Raw genomic sequence first — 18480 nt, forward strand, 5'->3', positions numbered from 1 at the left:
CTAGGAAAAGACTGCTGATCAGAACCAGTTGAAGCTGGTAAGCATGAAGTCACAGTGAAACTGATCATCTGCATATGACTTTTCCTGGTGCGCTTCACTGCTTGAGTACATGCACAGACAAAGCAGGTAGCTGGGCGCGCACAGGATCAGGCTTTGCTGGAAAACTAGTATGTACTCAGCAGCACGCAAGGAATTGAAAGGAAATTATGTGGGGAAAAAAAAAAAAAAACCAAAACCTCCATTTACCTAGAAATCAGTCTTAAAACAACGTCTGTACTCCAGAACACGACGCACCTACTCACACACAGATGCATGAAGCCACATGTTCTCAACATTTGTTCTCTGATAGATCACACACTAACAATATGTATTCAATATGCCTCACTTACCCTATGGCAGTTCAGCAGTTACCATAACAAATTCCCGTAGATGACTGTTTGGATTAAATCATGTTCAGGCTTAGCATGTTTTTACTGTTCTTATTGGTACAAAAAGTATCTCCCCTCAGCCCCCTCCCCTCAGTGGAAAAAAAAAAAAAAAGATCTGTAATATGTTCTTCACCTCTCCCCAGCAAATAAAGATGAACATGCAAGAGACCCACCCATATTTTTGTAAATGGGTGTATATATTCCTTTATGCTCCTATTTGGGCACGTATTGTAGAAGGAAACAAAGCCATGAAGGTAATTTTCCCTTTCTCAGAACTAGATGCCTCAATTTATTTCAAGTTTTCTTCCTATTTTTTTCTATAAAGTAACTCTCTACCAACAAGACAGAAAGCAAAGTATGAAAAATGCTATGATTTACAGCGAGTTTTGTTAGTACTTCAAGATTGGAACCTACCGATGGAAATTAAAAGATACCTAAGGAGTTACAAGTCTCAATTCACAAAGAACAATTAACCCCAAAACAGCCTCATACACTTTAACAAACACAGAGAATAGTATTGATTTTGATAGAGACCTAATTCTTTCAATACCTATATTTTAGTGAACTTAAGTAAATCTTACTCTCTAGGGGATAAATATGCCTCCAAAAGAGGGATAAACTTACTTTTTAGTCTGATAGAAAATATTAAACCACTTCATATCACAAAATAACATAGGAACAGGAAGCTGAAAATGAGTCAAAATAAAGACATATTGCAACAAAACAGACGGACCTATCAAAGAAAAATAGATGGATAGAAGATATGTCAGCTACTCTTGCAACATAAGAGAAATCTTAGTGTTAGAGAAAGGTAAGAAAATGCCGAAGGGAGCCAGGACGAAGGAAGCATATGTCAAGTTTCAAAGTAAGGGGAGTATTTCAGCAAAGCCCAGCTTCTCTTGTGCTTTACGGTCATGTGCCCTGTTATTAGTGGGTGGGCAGCAGGAAGGGAAGGAATCCGATGTTTATTACATACTTCCCAAACCTCTGGCATTGTGGCCTACATTCTCTTGTATGTTACCTCAAGACCACCCCCACTGCTGGCATACTAACGTCTTAAATAATCACATCACTCTCAAATTTGCCAACTTACTTGGTCATTTTCCCCTAAATTCTCAACACATACATGTTTAGACTAATAGCTTGCACACCAGAGGGAAACATAAGCCTGCAATTTCAGCTCTGGCACATACCTTAAAGGCTGAAAAAAAAATTGTATGAATAAAAGGGTAAATTAAAAAAGAAGAGAGGGCACCTGGCTGGCTCAGTCAGTAGAGTGTCTGACTCTTGATTTCAGCTCAGGTCATGATCTCATTCATGGTTCATGAGTTCGAGCCTTGTGTCAGGCTCTGCACTGCTGGGATTCTCTCTCCCTCTCTCTCTGTCCCACACCCACACGTGCACACTTGCATGCTCGCGTTCTCTCTCAAAATGAATAAACAAACTTAAAAGAAGAATAGAAAAAAATGAATGGGGTTTAATATCTGCTAGGATGTCATTAACAAATAATGGAATGTTTCTTTCTTAAAGGCATCATGGAGGGGAAACAGTACAGAAGGGTGTTTCAGTGCAACTCTTCTAGCAGACAATTCAGATATAGGTCTTAAAACTTTAAATGCATTACCCTTTGACCTAGAAATTCTACTTCTAGGAACTTGTCAAACCAACACACTCACACATCTGCAAAACACACATACAAAGTCCAATCCAACACTTTTAATAGCAAAAAAATGTAAAGTCCATCAATACAATACTATTAAATAATGTTACATCCATACATCAGAACACTCTGTAGCATTTTAAAAGAATAAGGTAAACCCATTTCTGCTGATATGGAAAGACACCCAAAATAAATTAAGGAGAAAGAAAAATGTGAAATAACATATATGCCATTCTCTCAACTGTGTTTTAGAAAAGATTATAATAATGTTCAAGATTCGGTGCTTATGTAAATTATACCTCAACAAGCTGAAGCTGCCCCACCCTGCCCCCAAACAGGTGTTTGTATATGCACAGAACATTTCTGGAAGACTATGAAAGAAATTGAACAGTTGTCTCTAGGGAAGGGGACTGGGTATCCGGGGAAAGAGATCACATTTCAATGCATTTGCCTTTATTCTATTTGAGAATTTTACTATGTTAATGTATTACATTTTGTTAGTTGCTATTTTTTTTTTATATAAAAGTCACAGATGCAAGTTGAAGTAGGGTTGTGGCAAGAAATACCTACAGGAGAACCTACTATAAAATTTACCAGGCTTTCACGGTGAGCTCTCAGAATTCAACTGTGTTGAGTTTATCTGGTAAGGCAAATAAGCAATTTGATTTTGCCTCAAAAACTGAAATACTTGTGACTTTTCCAAAAATTATAACCTTCGGGGCTCTGTGTCTTTGCCTAGCCCATGGCCACACACACACACCAGAGACCATACTTGTGTGTGTGCACACACACATACACACATCCTCAGACTTCTGGGTTCTGCAGCCTAAGGGCAGACCTGGTTCTGAAGGGAAAAAAAATCCCCTCATCAACACTAATCCAACTTCCTATGGGAACATTTCAAACCCTAAAGGGCCTCCTCCCAGTATTAAACCAGTCCAATCCAGTTCAGCTTGTAAGGTGTGACTGAATCCAAGCATGCGGCTTAATCACAGGCCTCCAGGTCAGACTATTAAACATGATGATTCTGACCACAGCCTTACAGTCTAATCTTCCCAATTACAGCATCTTTAAGCATTTAATGTAATGAAATATGATGGTCCCATTAAGTTCTAATTCAAAATGCAAACAATGAACAAAATAATTGCTATCCAACTACACACTCAGACAAGTGAAAAGCTTCTGGCTGCCTGATTAGAAAATATCTAAATGGCGTGCTCCTAAACACAATCTATCCTAAGAAAGTGGAGTCCTCCTTGGTTACGTAATGTATGTAAAACATGCTTGTGAAAAGAATGCCAAGGGCCTCAAAAGGAAATTCAAACCGGTGAATGGCATAAACTAAAAACAAGACTAGGACAAACAGAAACTATTAAGCAGAAATAATCTCTCTGCCAAACACACCACCCCTCTACCATGTGAGTCGTGACATATTCGTACCTTTCCATCCTACCACCTTAGGTTTTCACCTGGCTCTACCGCACATGTTGCCCTGTTCTTTGTGGCCTGTGGGCGCACATTCATGTTCATGCCTGCTCAGGCAGACATGTTTTCACAGTGAGTGCTGCTGTTTGGGAACTTGGCTTTCATCAATGTTCTGGGGCAGTTATCTGCATGCAGTGACTGACAAAGTAGGACAAGTCAGGGGCTGAATGTCAAGCTAGAAGCCAGAGCTTTATTTCTCTCAAAAAGAAAAACAAAATCAGTTTTACTGTGATAACTGAGCACACTCTTAAATGAGAGCACAGAAAAATCAGCTGAACGGTCTGACTGTTACACCTACTATGAAGAACATGTGTTACTAATGGGAATTTTAGTCCTCTGTATCCAAACTCTAGGAGAATGATTAATCTACTGCAGTTTAGAATCCCAGAGGCTGTTGATTCTCAGTTAACTCTACTTCTCTTGCTCATAAGCTACTTACTCATCAGATGCTTTTGTGACATCCTTTTGATCTAAGTCCATCAAATCCAGTCTACCTTGTTATTCTTTTGAATGAAAACCAAGGTTAGGGGCAAGAGTGAGGTTTATTTACCTAAGATCTCTTACCAGCTGTGGTTTTCAGTGAAAAGATTTTAATACGCTTTCAAGAAAATTTAAACTATACAAACAAAAAAAGTACAAACTAGTACAGATATATGGTAGTTTTATTATTTGAATTCTTTCCACTGAAAACTGAACACAAAAAACAGACGTTCCTAGAAGGAATCGGGAACAGAATTTCCTAAAAATTTATTTATTTTATTTTTAATTGATGGATAGTTGACATACAATGTTGTATTAGTTTCAGGCATACAACATAGTGATCCCATAATTCTATATATTACACCATGCTCACAACGATAAGCAATAATCATGGTTACCATCTGAATCAATGACCTATTTAAGTAGAACCTATAAGAGCTATCCTTTGTAATCTCTTCCACTGTATCATAGTACTTTATCATTCTTATAACCCATTGCATAATCCAGGCTCTTCACCTTCTTGGGGATAATATGACATACCCAAAACTACAGAACAGTTCATTTGTGGTTTTGCTCTCACTTATGCTGAGTGTTTTAATGTTCTCTTATTATCTACAATTCTCCTCACATTATGAGTTGCTGCTAATGCCATTTTCACTGACGGCTAATTCTAAGTTATGTGACTGATGTCCCTCACTAATTTCTTACGAGGGACAAAGATCTTAGTTGGCATTTATATATATACTATTCATGTAGACATTTCTTAAATTCATCGGGAATTCTCATGTATCTTTGCTGAATATCATTAGTTTTCAACACTGCCCTAGCACAGTTGCTCAGGTCAACAGTTCCATTTCTGCATATCTAGTTTACCTGCAGGGTATTATGGTAAGTAGTTACACAGAAGCATATGAGGACTTGAGACTCCTGAGCTGTCACCTCCATCATTTAAAAGGTATGTCGAGTACATTAGTTTCCCTTTTGAGCCCCAGTTTCTTCAGTAATTTAATAATGTGATCATTTAAAACGCAGATAAAAATGGAAATAGTGTCATCTATTTCACAGGACTGTGATCATTTTAAAAGCTACCATATATAAAAACAGCTAACACAGAAATTGATACATGCAACAGTCCACACATATTTCTTGGGTGCCTTCTATGCAACAGTTACTTTCTTTTTAACTTCAGGGATGGTTTTTATTGTGTAATGTCTATAAATTACTCTTACTATAAAAATTTCTTTTTTATTTCATGTTAGTCGAGTACTGCTTACTGGGGTTAACAAACATTCTCTCCACTTCATAAGTCATATTCTATGTGGGAACACTAGTAAAATTATGCTAGGCAATCCAAATCAATGTACTTAAGTTTTGACAGTATTGACAGCAATACAAAATCTGAAGGGTGCTATTATTCTGTCCCCATTTCAGATCAATATTTCTAAATCTTCAGGAGATGTGTACACAAAAATCTGACCAGATCATTTACTACAATACTTGTTTATTTTAAAATGACAAATACGGGGCATAGGAAGCACCTGGGTGACGCAGTAGGTTAAGCGTCCAACTCTTTGATTTCGGCTCAGGTCAAGATCTCATGGTTCAAGAGATTGAGGCCTGTATGTGGAGCCCGCTTGAGATTATCTCTCTCTCTCTCTGTCTCTCTGTCCTTCACCCACTCATGCTAGTACTCTCTCTCTCTCAAAATAAATAAATAAAACCTTTAAAAAAATAGTTGAAATGACAAAGAGTATCCACTTTCCTTGCAATCCCCAGAGAAATCTTTCATATTCTCTCTGGGGCATGCAAACTTGCTTCATGAGTGGCACCACAATCCTCCGCCCATGCACTCCAGGAATCTCAAGGTTCTTTCCTGCTAAGCCCTCACTCCCTGTCAAGATCCTTCTCAACCGAGTACTCCATACAGTTAGGCTTGGTATTTAAGTAGAAACCAAACCCATGTACCACCTCAGATCATTTTTATTACATAAGTCAAATGAAACTCATATATAAAAAACAACTTTTAATCTAGAAATAGACCCCCAAACCCAATTAAACGGATATGTTTCCACAGCAAGTCCAAATACATCACAAAATTTAGGGGAATAATTATCAAGTAAAAACAACTATAAATTAGACACTACTCTCTAAATCTGATTATTGCTGTCCAATATCCAAAAATCTTCTTACAGTGATATTTCAATTGTTTATAACTTTCTCTTTCCCCTTTAGAGTATTTTAAAGCATTCAACAGTGAAAACTATGTGTAGTTCAACCCCATTCATGCTAGAAGTCAATGTAGTTCAATCATGTAGTTTATGTTCATGAACCATGTAGTTCAATGTAGTTCATCCATGTAGTTCAACCTCCACATGCTAGAAGAAAAGTACTCGATCATTTTTTAAGTAAAAAGAAAAGCCCGAGTACTTTTTAGCTAAAAACAGTTCTACACATGAAAAGTTTCTTCCAGTGAAAAAGGCCACAGTAGTATTTTATAAGGCACATGATGATGAACATAAGCAACAAAGAAATCTTGTGAGCACTTAAACCTGATACTCAGTATTTCTACCATGAATTCTAACAAGGGAAAACAAAGCCAACTAGGAAATCAAAGTTCAAAGTTAAAACTAAACAATTCTTTTTTTTTTTAAGTTTATTTATTTATTTTGAGAGAGAGAGACAGAGAGAGCACGCACACGCACGTATGCACATGTGAGAGCAGGGGAGGGGCAGAGAGAGAGAGGGAGAGAGAGAGAATCCCAAGCAGGCTCCAAACCGCCAGTGTGGAGCCTGACATGGGGCTCGATCCCAAGAACCATGAGATCATGACCTGAGCCAAAGTCAGAAGTCAGATGCTTAACCAAATGAGCCACCCAGATGCCCCTCTTCTCTTTAAAAAAAAAAAAAAAAAAAAAGATTTTAAGTAATCTTTACACCCAACGTGGGGCTTGAACTCACAACCCCAAGATCAAGAGTCACATGCTCCAGTGAGTAAGCCAGCCAGGTGCTCCAGTAAAGCTAAACAATTTTCTAAAATGATCACTCTGTCAAATTAAAAGTTCAAAGCAAATAATATTCAAAAGATCCAAATACTCTCCTAAAGCAATATGAGCTCTATAATGTTAAACTTCCCCAGGAAATTTCAGCATTTCTGACACATATGTAGGAGAAAAACACACAGCATGTATATACTAATTTGTACTTATACTCTTTCACAAGTATTGAAGAGACAATGTCCGGAGACCATTGTTTTTAAAAGTCAATTGTTTTAGAATAATAGCTGGCTTCTAAATGCTTTGCTTCTACTTAAAACACTTCAAAGAGAAAAGAGCACACACTCAAAGGTACATCATGACATAAATCCTTCAGGTATAACAATCCAAATATTTTTATTTAAAGGCCAAGATCTTACCATCCCAGGTATAAAATATATCCAATTATGCAGCCTTCTGATGGCCTCATGTTTTAAGTCACATAGAAGCGCAGTATGATGACAGCAATGTCTGTACCGACTAAACCCTCTTGGCACTGTGTTACTTAAGGAGATCTGGTACTTTATTTTCAACAAGTGTAGGCGAGTTGATTCTGATTTTTCTTATTAATCAGGCAAACTATACCTACCTCTACTGAAATGTTCCATAAAGAAGCAGATTATTACAGTGTTATAAAGGGGCTCTGGGTGCGGATGCGTGGGAGATTCATTACAGTTTGACTGATGTTAAAATTTCCAAAATAAAAAAGAGGGAAAGAGAAAAAGATCTCTCCCCTTTGTAAAAAAAAAAAGAGGGAAAGAGAGTAAGGTCCTCAGGGGAGTGAAAAGAAAAAAAGAAAGAGAAGGGAGACAGATGGGGAGAATGGGATTTTAAATCAAGCAGACCGAGATTAAAATCTCAGCTCTATGATGTATTAGCAGCGAGACCTTGGCAAACCCAAGGTTCCTCCTCTGCAAAAGTGGGATAATAACAGTTCCTGTTTTGTGGGACTGTTAGGAGATCTGAATGGGATAACATACGGAAAACAATGAACAGAATGCCCCACATGTAGAAAGTTATCAAAATATTAACTATTCTATATAATTACTATTTTTATCAAATAAATTTGTTAGTCCAATGAGCTATAGCTTAAGCTTACTCTACTTAGGAAGACATTCTTCAACAACATGATATATTTTTTTCAAAACTAAGAAAAGTTACTGAGATCAACACATGTATTGTTTTCAATAAATATTTTCTGGGGCTCTAGCTCCTTAGAAGACATTAAAAGCATAGAGTCAAAAGCCAGAGGCCCCAGGTCTGAATCTCAAAGCTGCCACTTGCTCTGTGTGACTGCAAGCAAGTATTTACTCAGTGCCTCAGTTTTTGTATGGTAACTGGGAATGATGATATAGGGATGCTGTAAGAACTAAATAAATCAATATATGTAAAAACTGCGTAGGATGGTGTCTGGCACTTTATAGTAAGTGCTATGTCAGTGTTAACGGGGATTCAGTTGTTAATAATTCTCATCCAGGAAACTGTTTACGACCCCAAAGTTGTCCTCTTTTGAACCCAGCTACTCATCAGAGCAACCAGTGTAGGAGACTGTAATTTGGACATGTGTGAGCTCTGAGTCTGAACTAAACCCTTACCCTACAACTCATCAGTTCTCCATCTGTACAATCATGCTCATCCACTTGAAGACTCTATATATCAGAGCTTACTGTCTTCCAACTACTAGCAAAATCCAAAGATATGATATAGCTCTGTGGTCTGTGTGTATGCACCAAGCTTAGAGTGATGATCTCGCAGTGGTTAAGAATCTGATGTTTCTACTTGTACTTGGTCTGTATTTTCTAACTTTCTGCCATGCACATGTATTGCTTCTATAATAATAAAAGGTTATTTTAAAATATGGAAATGGAAGAAACACTTCTCATATTTGTCTATGAAAACAGACCCCACAAATTCCATACCTGTATTTATGAATGATGGCATTAAATAGTTTTCCATCTCTCCAGCAGGTAGTGAAATTTTCACACCGTATTCCAGCATAACCCTCTGTTGCCTGCTGTGTCCACAGTAGCAATCTCTCCTTCGCAGACATATCCTCTGACTCTCCAGTAACATGGATATCAGATATCTAAACACAACAGAAAGTGTTAAAATATTAGGAGGAAAGCCAGCTCAGACTGAGAAACTACTATGTACCAAGCACTTCATTAGTGTTATTTTACTTAGTCCTCATAACTCTCATTGGAAAGCTAAATGTATTTTTCCCATTTTACATACAGGGAAACTGAGTTTCAAAGAGGTTCATAGATAGAAAAGGAGGATTTAACCTAAGCACCTAATTTTTTTTATTATGCCAAAATGTCACAGCACTGAGAATTCTACATTCCTCTTTACTAATCAGATCTGTAAAATAATCCAACCAAAGGTTTTGCCAAGTTCAAATGGATCCAAAGTAAAACCTACAAACTAATCTATATTACCACCTGCAGAGCAGGATTTGATCTGACAGGTATTCTGTGTAAAGAACAAAGAAGGAAACTAGTACCTTCCCCAATTAACTACATTACATAACAATTTGACCTAAAGTCTCTTTAATTTTCTCATGAGTCCTTTCTCAGTTTACTCAACAGGATACCTTTATTAACTGATTTTTTTCCCTATACTTTGTTCATTTTCATTTAATTTTCTAAAAGTCTCTTTCACTAAATAAAACAGGTCACCAGTTCACATGATTGACATTTTCTTAAGAACCTCTCTAACAAGGGTCCTACTTAATCTGCTGATAATGATATTAAGGCACAAAGTGACTTTACCAGGGGTCACACAGTGATTCCAAAGCTGGGATTAACACCAAGAAACAACTGTTCCCTCCATCAGTGCAGGATGAAAGCCAAGGGATCAAGAAAGACAGGCGGGAAGCCAGGATCAGGATGAGTAAATAAAGAATTGGAAGCAATATATAGGGAGGCACAAGTCATTTTGTAACAGGAAAAAAATCACTCAAGTCATGAGGTTGGCTTCTAGTTCTGGCCACTACTCCCACTGCTTTGAATAATACATTTCACGTCTGTGAGTCAACTTCCTCATCTATAAAATGAGGAGGTAGGAGGGAGAAGCAGATCATGTTTAAGACTCTCGTCAATCTAGTCTTGCCCACAGACTGTAAATACAACACAGAAGTCAGAGGTCAGAAGAGCCAGAGTCAAAGAACTGAAAGTAGAAAATTTTACAGTCCCAGACTGAAGAAAGCCTTTGACATGCAGCAGTGCTAGGCTCAGACAGGAAGCCCTTTATTCCTCCCAGCTGCCACAAGAGCCGGAGGCCAGGCCAACCAGGAACCTGGTGCAGGCTGCGGCCGCAAAAGCCCATGCCAGGCCTGGCAGCCTCTACCACCACCACCTGGACATGATGGCGGGAGCCACACACACCCTTTCTCCAATATTCTGCATAGATCTCCATGCCCTGCAGAGCTTGCTCTCAGCCACAGTATGAGACGTGCTCCTTGACAAATGATTTGAAAGATGAGCTCAGGGTGTGCCTGGGTGGCTCAGTGGGTTAAGCGTTCAACTCTTGAGTTTGGCTCAGGTCATGATCTCACGATTTGTGAGTTTGAGCCCCTGTCCAGCTCTGTGCTGACAGTGTGGAGCTTTCTTGGGACTCTCTCTCTCTCTCCCCCTCTTCCTCTGCCCCTCCCTTGCTCGACCTAAATTAATTAATTATTTTTATAACAAAAAAAGAAATAAATATGAGCTCATGGTCTCAATTTAATCATCTTTTCTAAGAACCTGTGCTAATCTCCACAGCATGAAAAGAACTATGTGCATGCATGAACACATTATATAGTATATACAGGACAAATTCCTTTTTTTTTTTAATGTGGGGAAATAAAGAGCAGAAAAATCACCAATGTTATTCCACCCCCAACTTCCAACTGATACCCTGATCTGAAATTATGCTAGAGAGCCCTTCTAGTACATCCCAGGAGTTTAAATTCCATCTCCACCATTTATGTTCGAGTTACTCAACTGTTTCAAGACCATCCTCTGACTTGTAAAATAATGATGGTAATAGTTATTATGCTATGTCATGAGAATTCAACACGAACACAGTGTAATGTCAGCAGCTTTACTGTTGTAGTTATTATTATTCTTTTTTACAAAGGGAGAAGCAAAAATTTGGCTTTAATATTCTCCCAATTCTCCTACTGTAAAGAGAAGTAAAAAGTTTTTTTTTTTTTAATGTTTATTCATTTTGAGAGAGAGAGAGCATGAGTCACAAGTGGGGAAGGGGCAGAGAGGGAGAGAGAGAATCCCAACCAGGCTACCCACTGTCAACACAGAGCCCAATGCAGGCCTCGAACTCACAAACCATGAGATCATGACCTGAGCTGAAATCAGGAGTTGGACACTCAACCAATTGAGCCACCAGGTGCCCTGAGAAGTAAAAAGTTTTTAAATTTGTTGCCTCAAGCAAATCAACATTTATAAAAACAAGGGTTCAGAGAAACAAATCTAGGAAACTATAAACAAGAAAGTTATGCCTCCCGGCAAAATCTCTCAAGAGGCTTCTCTTAGTCTTTACAAATTATAAAATCAACCGCTTCTGGGAACCCTTACCACAAGGGAGCTCCGTGGGTGGTAATCACAACTAAATAAAGAAAAGGGAGAGAGTTGGAAAGGCGGGGGACTATTTTCTGCTGGTCAAGAACGTTCCATGCCAGTCCAGTCACTGAATTATCTATTCACAAGGGAAGTCAGTAAATTTCAACTACAAGGTAAGTTTAATAGGTTCAAGTGCTGCTCAGCATTTTATCCCAGGAAGGATATTAAAGGGGGAGTTCTGAGGTCGAAAAACGGTCTAAATATCAACCAGGAGAAAGCAGTATAGTCTAATTAAATAAATTTCCAATGGATGAATTTCAGATTGTTACTCCCACACACTACTTCAGGTTATTACACATGCATACACTATTTAAAAAGCTGTGATTTTCAAATGTATATTCAAATATTATGAACCAAACTTTAACATAATTAAAGACTACTAACACACTGACTCATTTTCAGCTTTTCCTGCCATTTCCAATTACCTGAGTATTATTCCTATAGGGAAACTCAAGGTATTTTTTAAAATGTCCTGTTACCATTAACTACTACGTCTCTTGAGTATATCAAACTTTTCATGATACTGTGCAATCAAAACCAAAATGAAAAATAAATTAAACTCTAAAATTTATGTCTGCAGTTGTCATTGATGACCTCTGATTTAAAATCTATGCATTCAGCACAACAGTCTGAACCCTCCCTCAGTGAAAGGTCAGGTGTGGTTCTAGGAAGTAATCAAGCTTCCTCCTTTCAGATCCTGAAGTCAATACGGAGACCAGAGAAGGTTTCCATTCATGCTGCCTGGGTTCAAATTCCAGCTCCAAGAGTAAACGGGACCACAACCCAGAGCCATCCACATCATCTAAAATCCATTTTCCTCATTTAAAAAACTTAAATTATGACAGAATTTCTACCTCTTTTGAGTGGTTCTAAAGATTCAGTAAAATAAATCCACATCAAATGCTTAGCACAGTGCCTGGCATACAAATGTTAGCTTCTCCCACCACAATTTTATTAGTAGTATTTGCCACTTAAAGTTTCTCACCAACAATCTGTCAGCTAGCACCTAAAGCAAACAAAATCCTTTACACCAGAGTTCCTTTTGGAAACTTGAAGCCCTCATGCCTCACATCCAGGTCATTGCTGGCTACCACCCAAATTCGAGCTCTTCCTGTCACTGAGCCTCCTGAGCCTGTATTTCATCCCTGTCTCATCTCTCCTGACCCAGCTTGCCACCACTCTCAAGCTTTCCAGAAATATCTATTCCAGGGTAAACAAAGGCTCCTAAAACTTCAGTACCTTCACTGCCTCTACTATTATACTGAACTTGGTCTGTCCCTCTCACCTCCGGTCAAGTCCCACATACCACCAGGCAGGGCAAGCATATTCTAATCCCCCAGTGATGCAAAAATGATAGTTTTCAAACCGTGACCCATAGGTACGAAGACCTCACTTTTACACTGTAGGCCACTCACTCTTATATCACCACCTTCTTCTCCTTAAAAATGATCCCTGTGGGTGGGAGATGGGCTAGATGGGTGATGGGCATTAAGGAGGGCACTTGTAAGGAGTACTGGGTGCTGTATGTAAGTGAATCACTGAATTCTGCTCCTGAAAACAGCACTGCACTGTGCACTAAAATTTAAATTAAAAAAAAAAAAAAAGATTCCTGCATCCCCCAAAGATCTGGCACCTGGCTCAGTGTGTACCTGGCTCCATGCTGTGCCACATCCTCACAGTCCTTCTTCTCTCCACTTCATCCATTCACACATCTATTGCTACGTCCTGGACCTCATCATCTTACACCAGAACTAGTCCGCCTCCGATATTTAACTTCCGATAGTGACTTCCTTTTCTTCTACCACTTTCATTCCCCAACCCTAGGTAAAAACCACTTATCTGGCTTCACTTACATCTCACATTGCTTGATATGCCTCATTATGATCCATTCTATGAGCCCTCTTCTATCTTCACCTCTTTCTCTAGCTGGCCTGCAACACGTGATCCACCACTTCAACCAACTTCCTCAACTCCCTCACACCCTTCTCCTTGCCCTGCAAGCCCCCAGCCAAACCGCAATCCTGGCCAAGTCAGCTGCACATCTCCCCTACTCTTCCCTATGCTATAAAGCTCTACTAGAAAACTGCAGTTCCATGTGGACTGCTGCCACCACAGGTTCCAGGTCTGCAATTCAGCTAAGCACGCTAAGAAAGCTGGCACTTTTTCTTGGTGTCCTAATTGGCCGGTTTTTCTATCCCTCACAATCTCTCTTTCAATATTCTTTACCATTTGCACGAAATTCCCTACCGTACCACTTCCTTATTTATGTTTAGCGTTCACTTTTTAATCTCCTTCTTTATCGAGAAAATAGCAACATGAGTAAGAACTCCCTCACTGCCCTGCCCTGCTACCAACAAACTTGGCTTTTGCATGACCTGCTTTTCTCATATGCTCAGAATCCTTCCACCTCCTGTCTCCTGGGGAATTCTCACTCTATCAATCATCCCCTCCACATCTGGGTCTTGGCTCTCAGTATTTAAAAATGCCCATCTCAGGGTGCCTGGGTGGCTCAGCCAGTCAAGCATCTGACTCTTGATGTCGGTTCAGGTCATGATCTCACAGTTCATGAGTTTGAGCCCCACATCAGGCTCCATACTGACATTGCCCATCTCTTCCATCCTAAAACAAAAATAAACAAGATTTATAAACTCAATTCCCTCTTTTCTTATCACTGTCTCTCTCTTCCAGTAAAGCAACTGAACAACAACAACAAAAAACCCTCTGTAATTTTCAAGTTTTTTAAATAGACTTTATTTTTGTATTTTTTAGCTCTATTATCTTTACTCTTCAACCTGCTGTGATGTGGCTTCCATCCCAATCACTCCACTAAAACTAAGTAGCGGTGACCAGACAGGAAAGTGAGGGAGCTTCCTGCTTGTGACTCGATTTTCCCAGGAGAAAAAGGAAATCAGATGGTAAAATGTAACAGAGCAAGTTGTAAGCACGAAAGGAGGGAGGTCACGTGGTACCTGAAGAGCTGAAAGATATTGTGAGCAATCATCTACCACCTCCTCTTCCATAGTCTCACTTAATCAATAAGCACTCACCAATGTCTGCTAATACCACTACGAGGAGTTGGTCATACAACCACCCTCATGGAGCCTGCAATTTAATGACAGAAAAACATCACAGAGAAGAGCTCAAGGGTTGCTTTCCAATCTGTCCATTCTCCACTCCTGATCTGTCTGAGGCATCTGTCACTGGCAGTCTTCCTCCCTGACTTTCCTGATGTCACTCCTTCCTGGTTTTCCTCCTGCATCCTTGGCCATTCGTTCTCAGTTTGCAGTAGAGGCTCCACTGCTACCCTTCCTTTAGTGCTATTCCCCAGGTTCAGTCCTCAGCACCCCCGCTTCTTCTCACGCCTCCTGTACAATCTCACCTTCTACAATGGTTTCAACTTCCCCCCTCATACCAATGACTCTGGGATGCCCTGGGACTTTGGATGCTCCCAAAACTTACCCCTGAACATAAGACCCATAAATTCTAACTCCCTAATGAACACTTCTGTCAAAATAGTAAAACCAATCATATATTGAGCACTTCAGTGAGCCAGTGTGTTGAAGCACTTCCCAAATATCATCTCATCATCATTAGATACAATCTCATTTTACAAATGATAATGAAGCACAAAGTGGTTATGTGACTTGCTCAAGTGCACACAAACTACTAACAGGTAGAAGTAACACCTGAACTTGCATCTACCTGGCTTCACTGTGCTTTATCTCACAACCTCTTCAAACCCACTATAGAGAAAGCTGAATTTCTCTTTCTCCATCTCACTCTTCCTTCTGTATCTGTAGCTCAGAGGATGGCCTCATCATTTACCCAGTTGCTCGGAAATCAAAAACGCTGAAGTCATCCTCGATGCCTTTATCTCCATCTGTACCTATCTTCAATTGGTCACACAGTCGTATGCAGCCTCTTCTCTCCTCCCTCCCCTTCAACACACACCCCCAAAAATTCCTCATACTCCAGCCCCACTGAACCACTTCTTGTTCCTTCAAGAACAATACATTTCCACAGGACACTATGCATTTATATATGCTACTACTTACCTACAGAATGCCCTCCCCAGCTGCCATCCCACTCAACCCCTTCACTCATCCATCTCTTTGAAGAAGCCCCAGCTGATTCAATCTCCAGGGTCTGTGAGAGATGTCCCACCATCCTCTCTGCTTCCACAGTGGTGCATACACACACTACTGTAATAGCACGTGTTGTGTATTATTATCTTCTGTCCCTCTAATATGTGAGCAAACGTACACAAAATGACAATGTCTTATTCATTTTAGCATTACAGTGTCTTAACTCTGTCACTGCTTGGCACATAATAGACAGTAAATGCCCATGAGCATATATCTTTGTGATTGAGTTAGGCACCTCTGGAATTTAAATTATTTCATTCAGGCAACCAGGATACCCTTGATCACTTCTGCTTTAGCATATACGTCAAGGTCCCACACAGGAAGGAGAGGCTTTATTACCTACACTGTGCAAACTCCAAGCAAAAAAACTGATGCACCCATAAAAATGTCACTCAACCATTTTTGTAGGTTTTTGCTTACTATCTAAACAGTAAAAATGACATATTTGGCAACATTTTCCAAAAAACTTATTTTGGCACTGTGTAAAAATAACCTAAATCTAGTATTCTCTAAGTTCAAGGAAGAGTATGATGGGAGGAGGTTGACATGTTTGAATTAAAATGTCTTTATATCCCAAGTCCAAGTGAATGCCAGTGTCAATCTTACAGTATCTTTTAAGACAAAATTATGATAAGTCTAGAATGGTATGGGGTTCAGCAAAGCTTCCACCTTCTTCTAGAACTGAGTCTCACTACTGGAAATTTGAAGTTCGTATGAACTGTCAAGTTTTGGTCTGGCTTTCCACTTTACCTATCATCAAAATAATTCTTTCTGCTTATTTTCCTTAATTTTTCAACTAAGCAACTTCACTGACTTTTTTTCTGGCTTATCTGCTTTAAATGTGAAATTTCAGTAAGTAGTTTTCACTTGAATTACAGAGGAAATGTTATTTCCTTCCCATAAAGTCAAGAATGTGGTTGTGCCGTGACATGGCCAGAGCAAGAAAGGGTAACTGGCCGTCTACCACCACTCTATTTATGTGTATTCCTCTTCCAAGAGGACAGTCCAAACCGAAATTTGGAAATCTACAAGGTTTTTATGTGAAGAGCAAGTATTTTCCAGAGCCCTGACAAAAGCTGGTTTACAAAGAACAGTTCCAAGCTTTAAAAATACACAACATAAGGCATTCTCAAAAATGGCATGGTCATGTTATTAGACAGTGGGTTCTCCAAATGTGGATTCTAAAAGTATTGTTCCTACTGGTAAATCTCAGAAAAATCTAACCATTTGGATAGGAAGTCCCAAAACCCATTTGAATTAAAAATATGCCTGCTGGCTATATATTTTGGCAAAATTATTTTAAACCATTTAGGGCATTAAAAAAGAATCCAGATACCAAGTATATGAAGTCATTTTCATAGTTCAGGATCCTGAGCCTTGAAAATAAAGAAGTCACCATATCTGTTTTTTTTTTCTTTTCACTCCATATAAGATCAAAAACTGAAATTAAAAAACCAAAAACCTCAGCCTAAAAAAAATGCTACCAACAAAACAAAAACCCTCATACTCTTTCCTACATTCACATCCCTTATTCCCACATCACCTCTACCCTTACACTCAACACTAAGATTTTACTACATAATTTCCCTTTTTCCTCTTGGCAGAGCTGAGACAACATACAATGATTGAAACATTAATAAATGGAACTAAAAGAAGGCCCAAGGGGCTTTAGGAGAAGTCTCTGGGCAGGGGAGGGGGAAAGGGTGCAGACATTATTCAAACAGAAGAAAGAAAGCCTGACCCAAATTCACACAGTTCTAACTGCGGTAGAACCAGGCATGTGCCTGCTCAGGGAGGAGCTTTGTTTCATAGTGCACATCTGACCAAATGCCTCATAGAGCACCATCAGGAAATGTGAACCACAGTCTCACCAAACAGCTCAGAGACACAATACACACCCAACAACAAATGGACTGTTTGCTTCTGCAAATGGAACCAAAGAATCCAGTGCTGGAATTCTCAAAACATAAAAGCATGAGTTGCTCCAATGCTCCTGAAACCTCCCCATGGGTGTTGACTCATTGTGCCACTCAAACTCATGCATCTGCTAGCTTCCCACATCCCTAAGGAAGACACGAGCATCAGTAACATGGATATATTAGCTGTCCCAAGACTGTTTCTAGGGGAGAGGAGGGTCTTATATTCCCTGTTTTCTCTCTTTTCCCACTACAAACTATCGAGTGGCAATAATTACTATCCTTGGTCTGGACCATCACCTCTAGTCTCCAATGTCAATACTAAGGACATCCTTTAAGACACAGTCATGAGACACCTGGAATAATACTGGGCTCAAGCGAGCTTCCACCTCCTTCTGGAACTAAGCCTCAGTGTCTGGATTAGTAATAGTCTCCTAACTAGTCTCATTGCACCAAGTCTTGGCTTACTTTCAAATGCCATTTCAGGTTGTTCCTGACTCCACAGCCACAGTTTTCCACTTCAGTTTTGGCTGCTCTCTCTAAAAAAAATTTTTTTAATGTTTATTCATTTTTGAGAGATAGAGACAGAGTGCGAGTGGGGGAGGGGCAGAGAGAGAGGGAGGCACAGAATTCGAAGCAGGCTCCAGGCTCTGATCTGTCAAGCACAGGGCCCGACGCGGGGCTCGAACCCACAAACTGTGAGATCACGACCTCA

The 18480-nt window shown here is 39.5% G+C and overlaps 1 protein-coding gene across 23 annotated transcripts in view; it reads right to left on the reverse strand.

Annotated features, from left to right (window-relative positions):
- The window catches only part of DST (dystonin), a 510899-nt gene that overhangs the window by 196818 nt on the left and 295601 nt on the right, over nucleotides 1-18480 (reverse strand). For all 23 annotated transcript variants that reach the window (XM_040473816.1, XM_040473833.1, XM_040473814.1 and 20 more), the window contains one exon: nucleotides 9005-9171. In XM_040473816.1, coding sequence (XP_040329750.1) covers nucleotides 9005-9171 — 167 coding nt within the window. The remainder of the gene's footprint in view (nucleotides 1-9004; nucleotides 9172-18480) is intronic.

This window comes from Herpailurus yagouaroundi, unplaced genomic scaffold (assembly GCF_014898765.1).
Source record: "Herpailurus yagouaroundi ecotype Mexico unplaced genomic scaffold, PumYag 139, whole genome shotgun sequence".
NCBI lineage: Eukaryota > Metazoa > Chordata > Mammalia > Carnivora > Felidae > Herpailurus > Herpailurus yagouaroundi.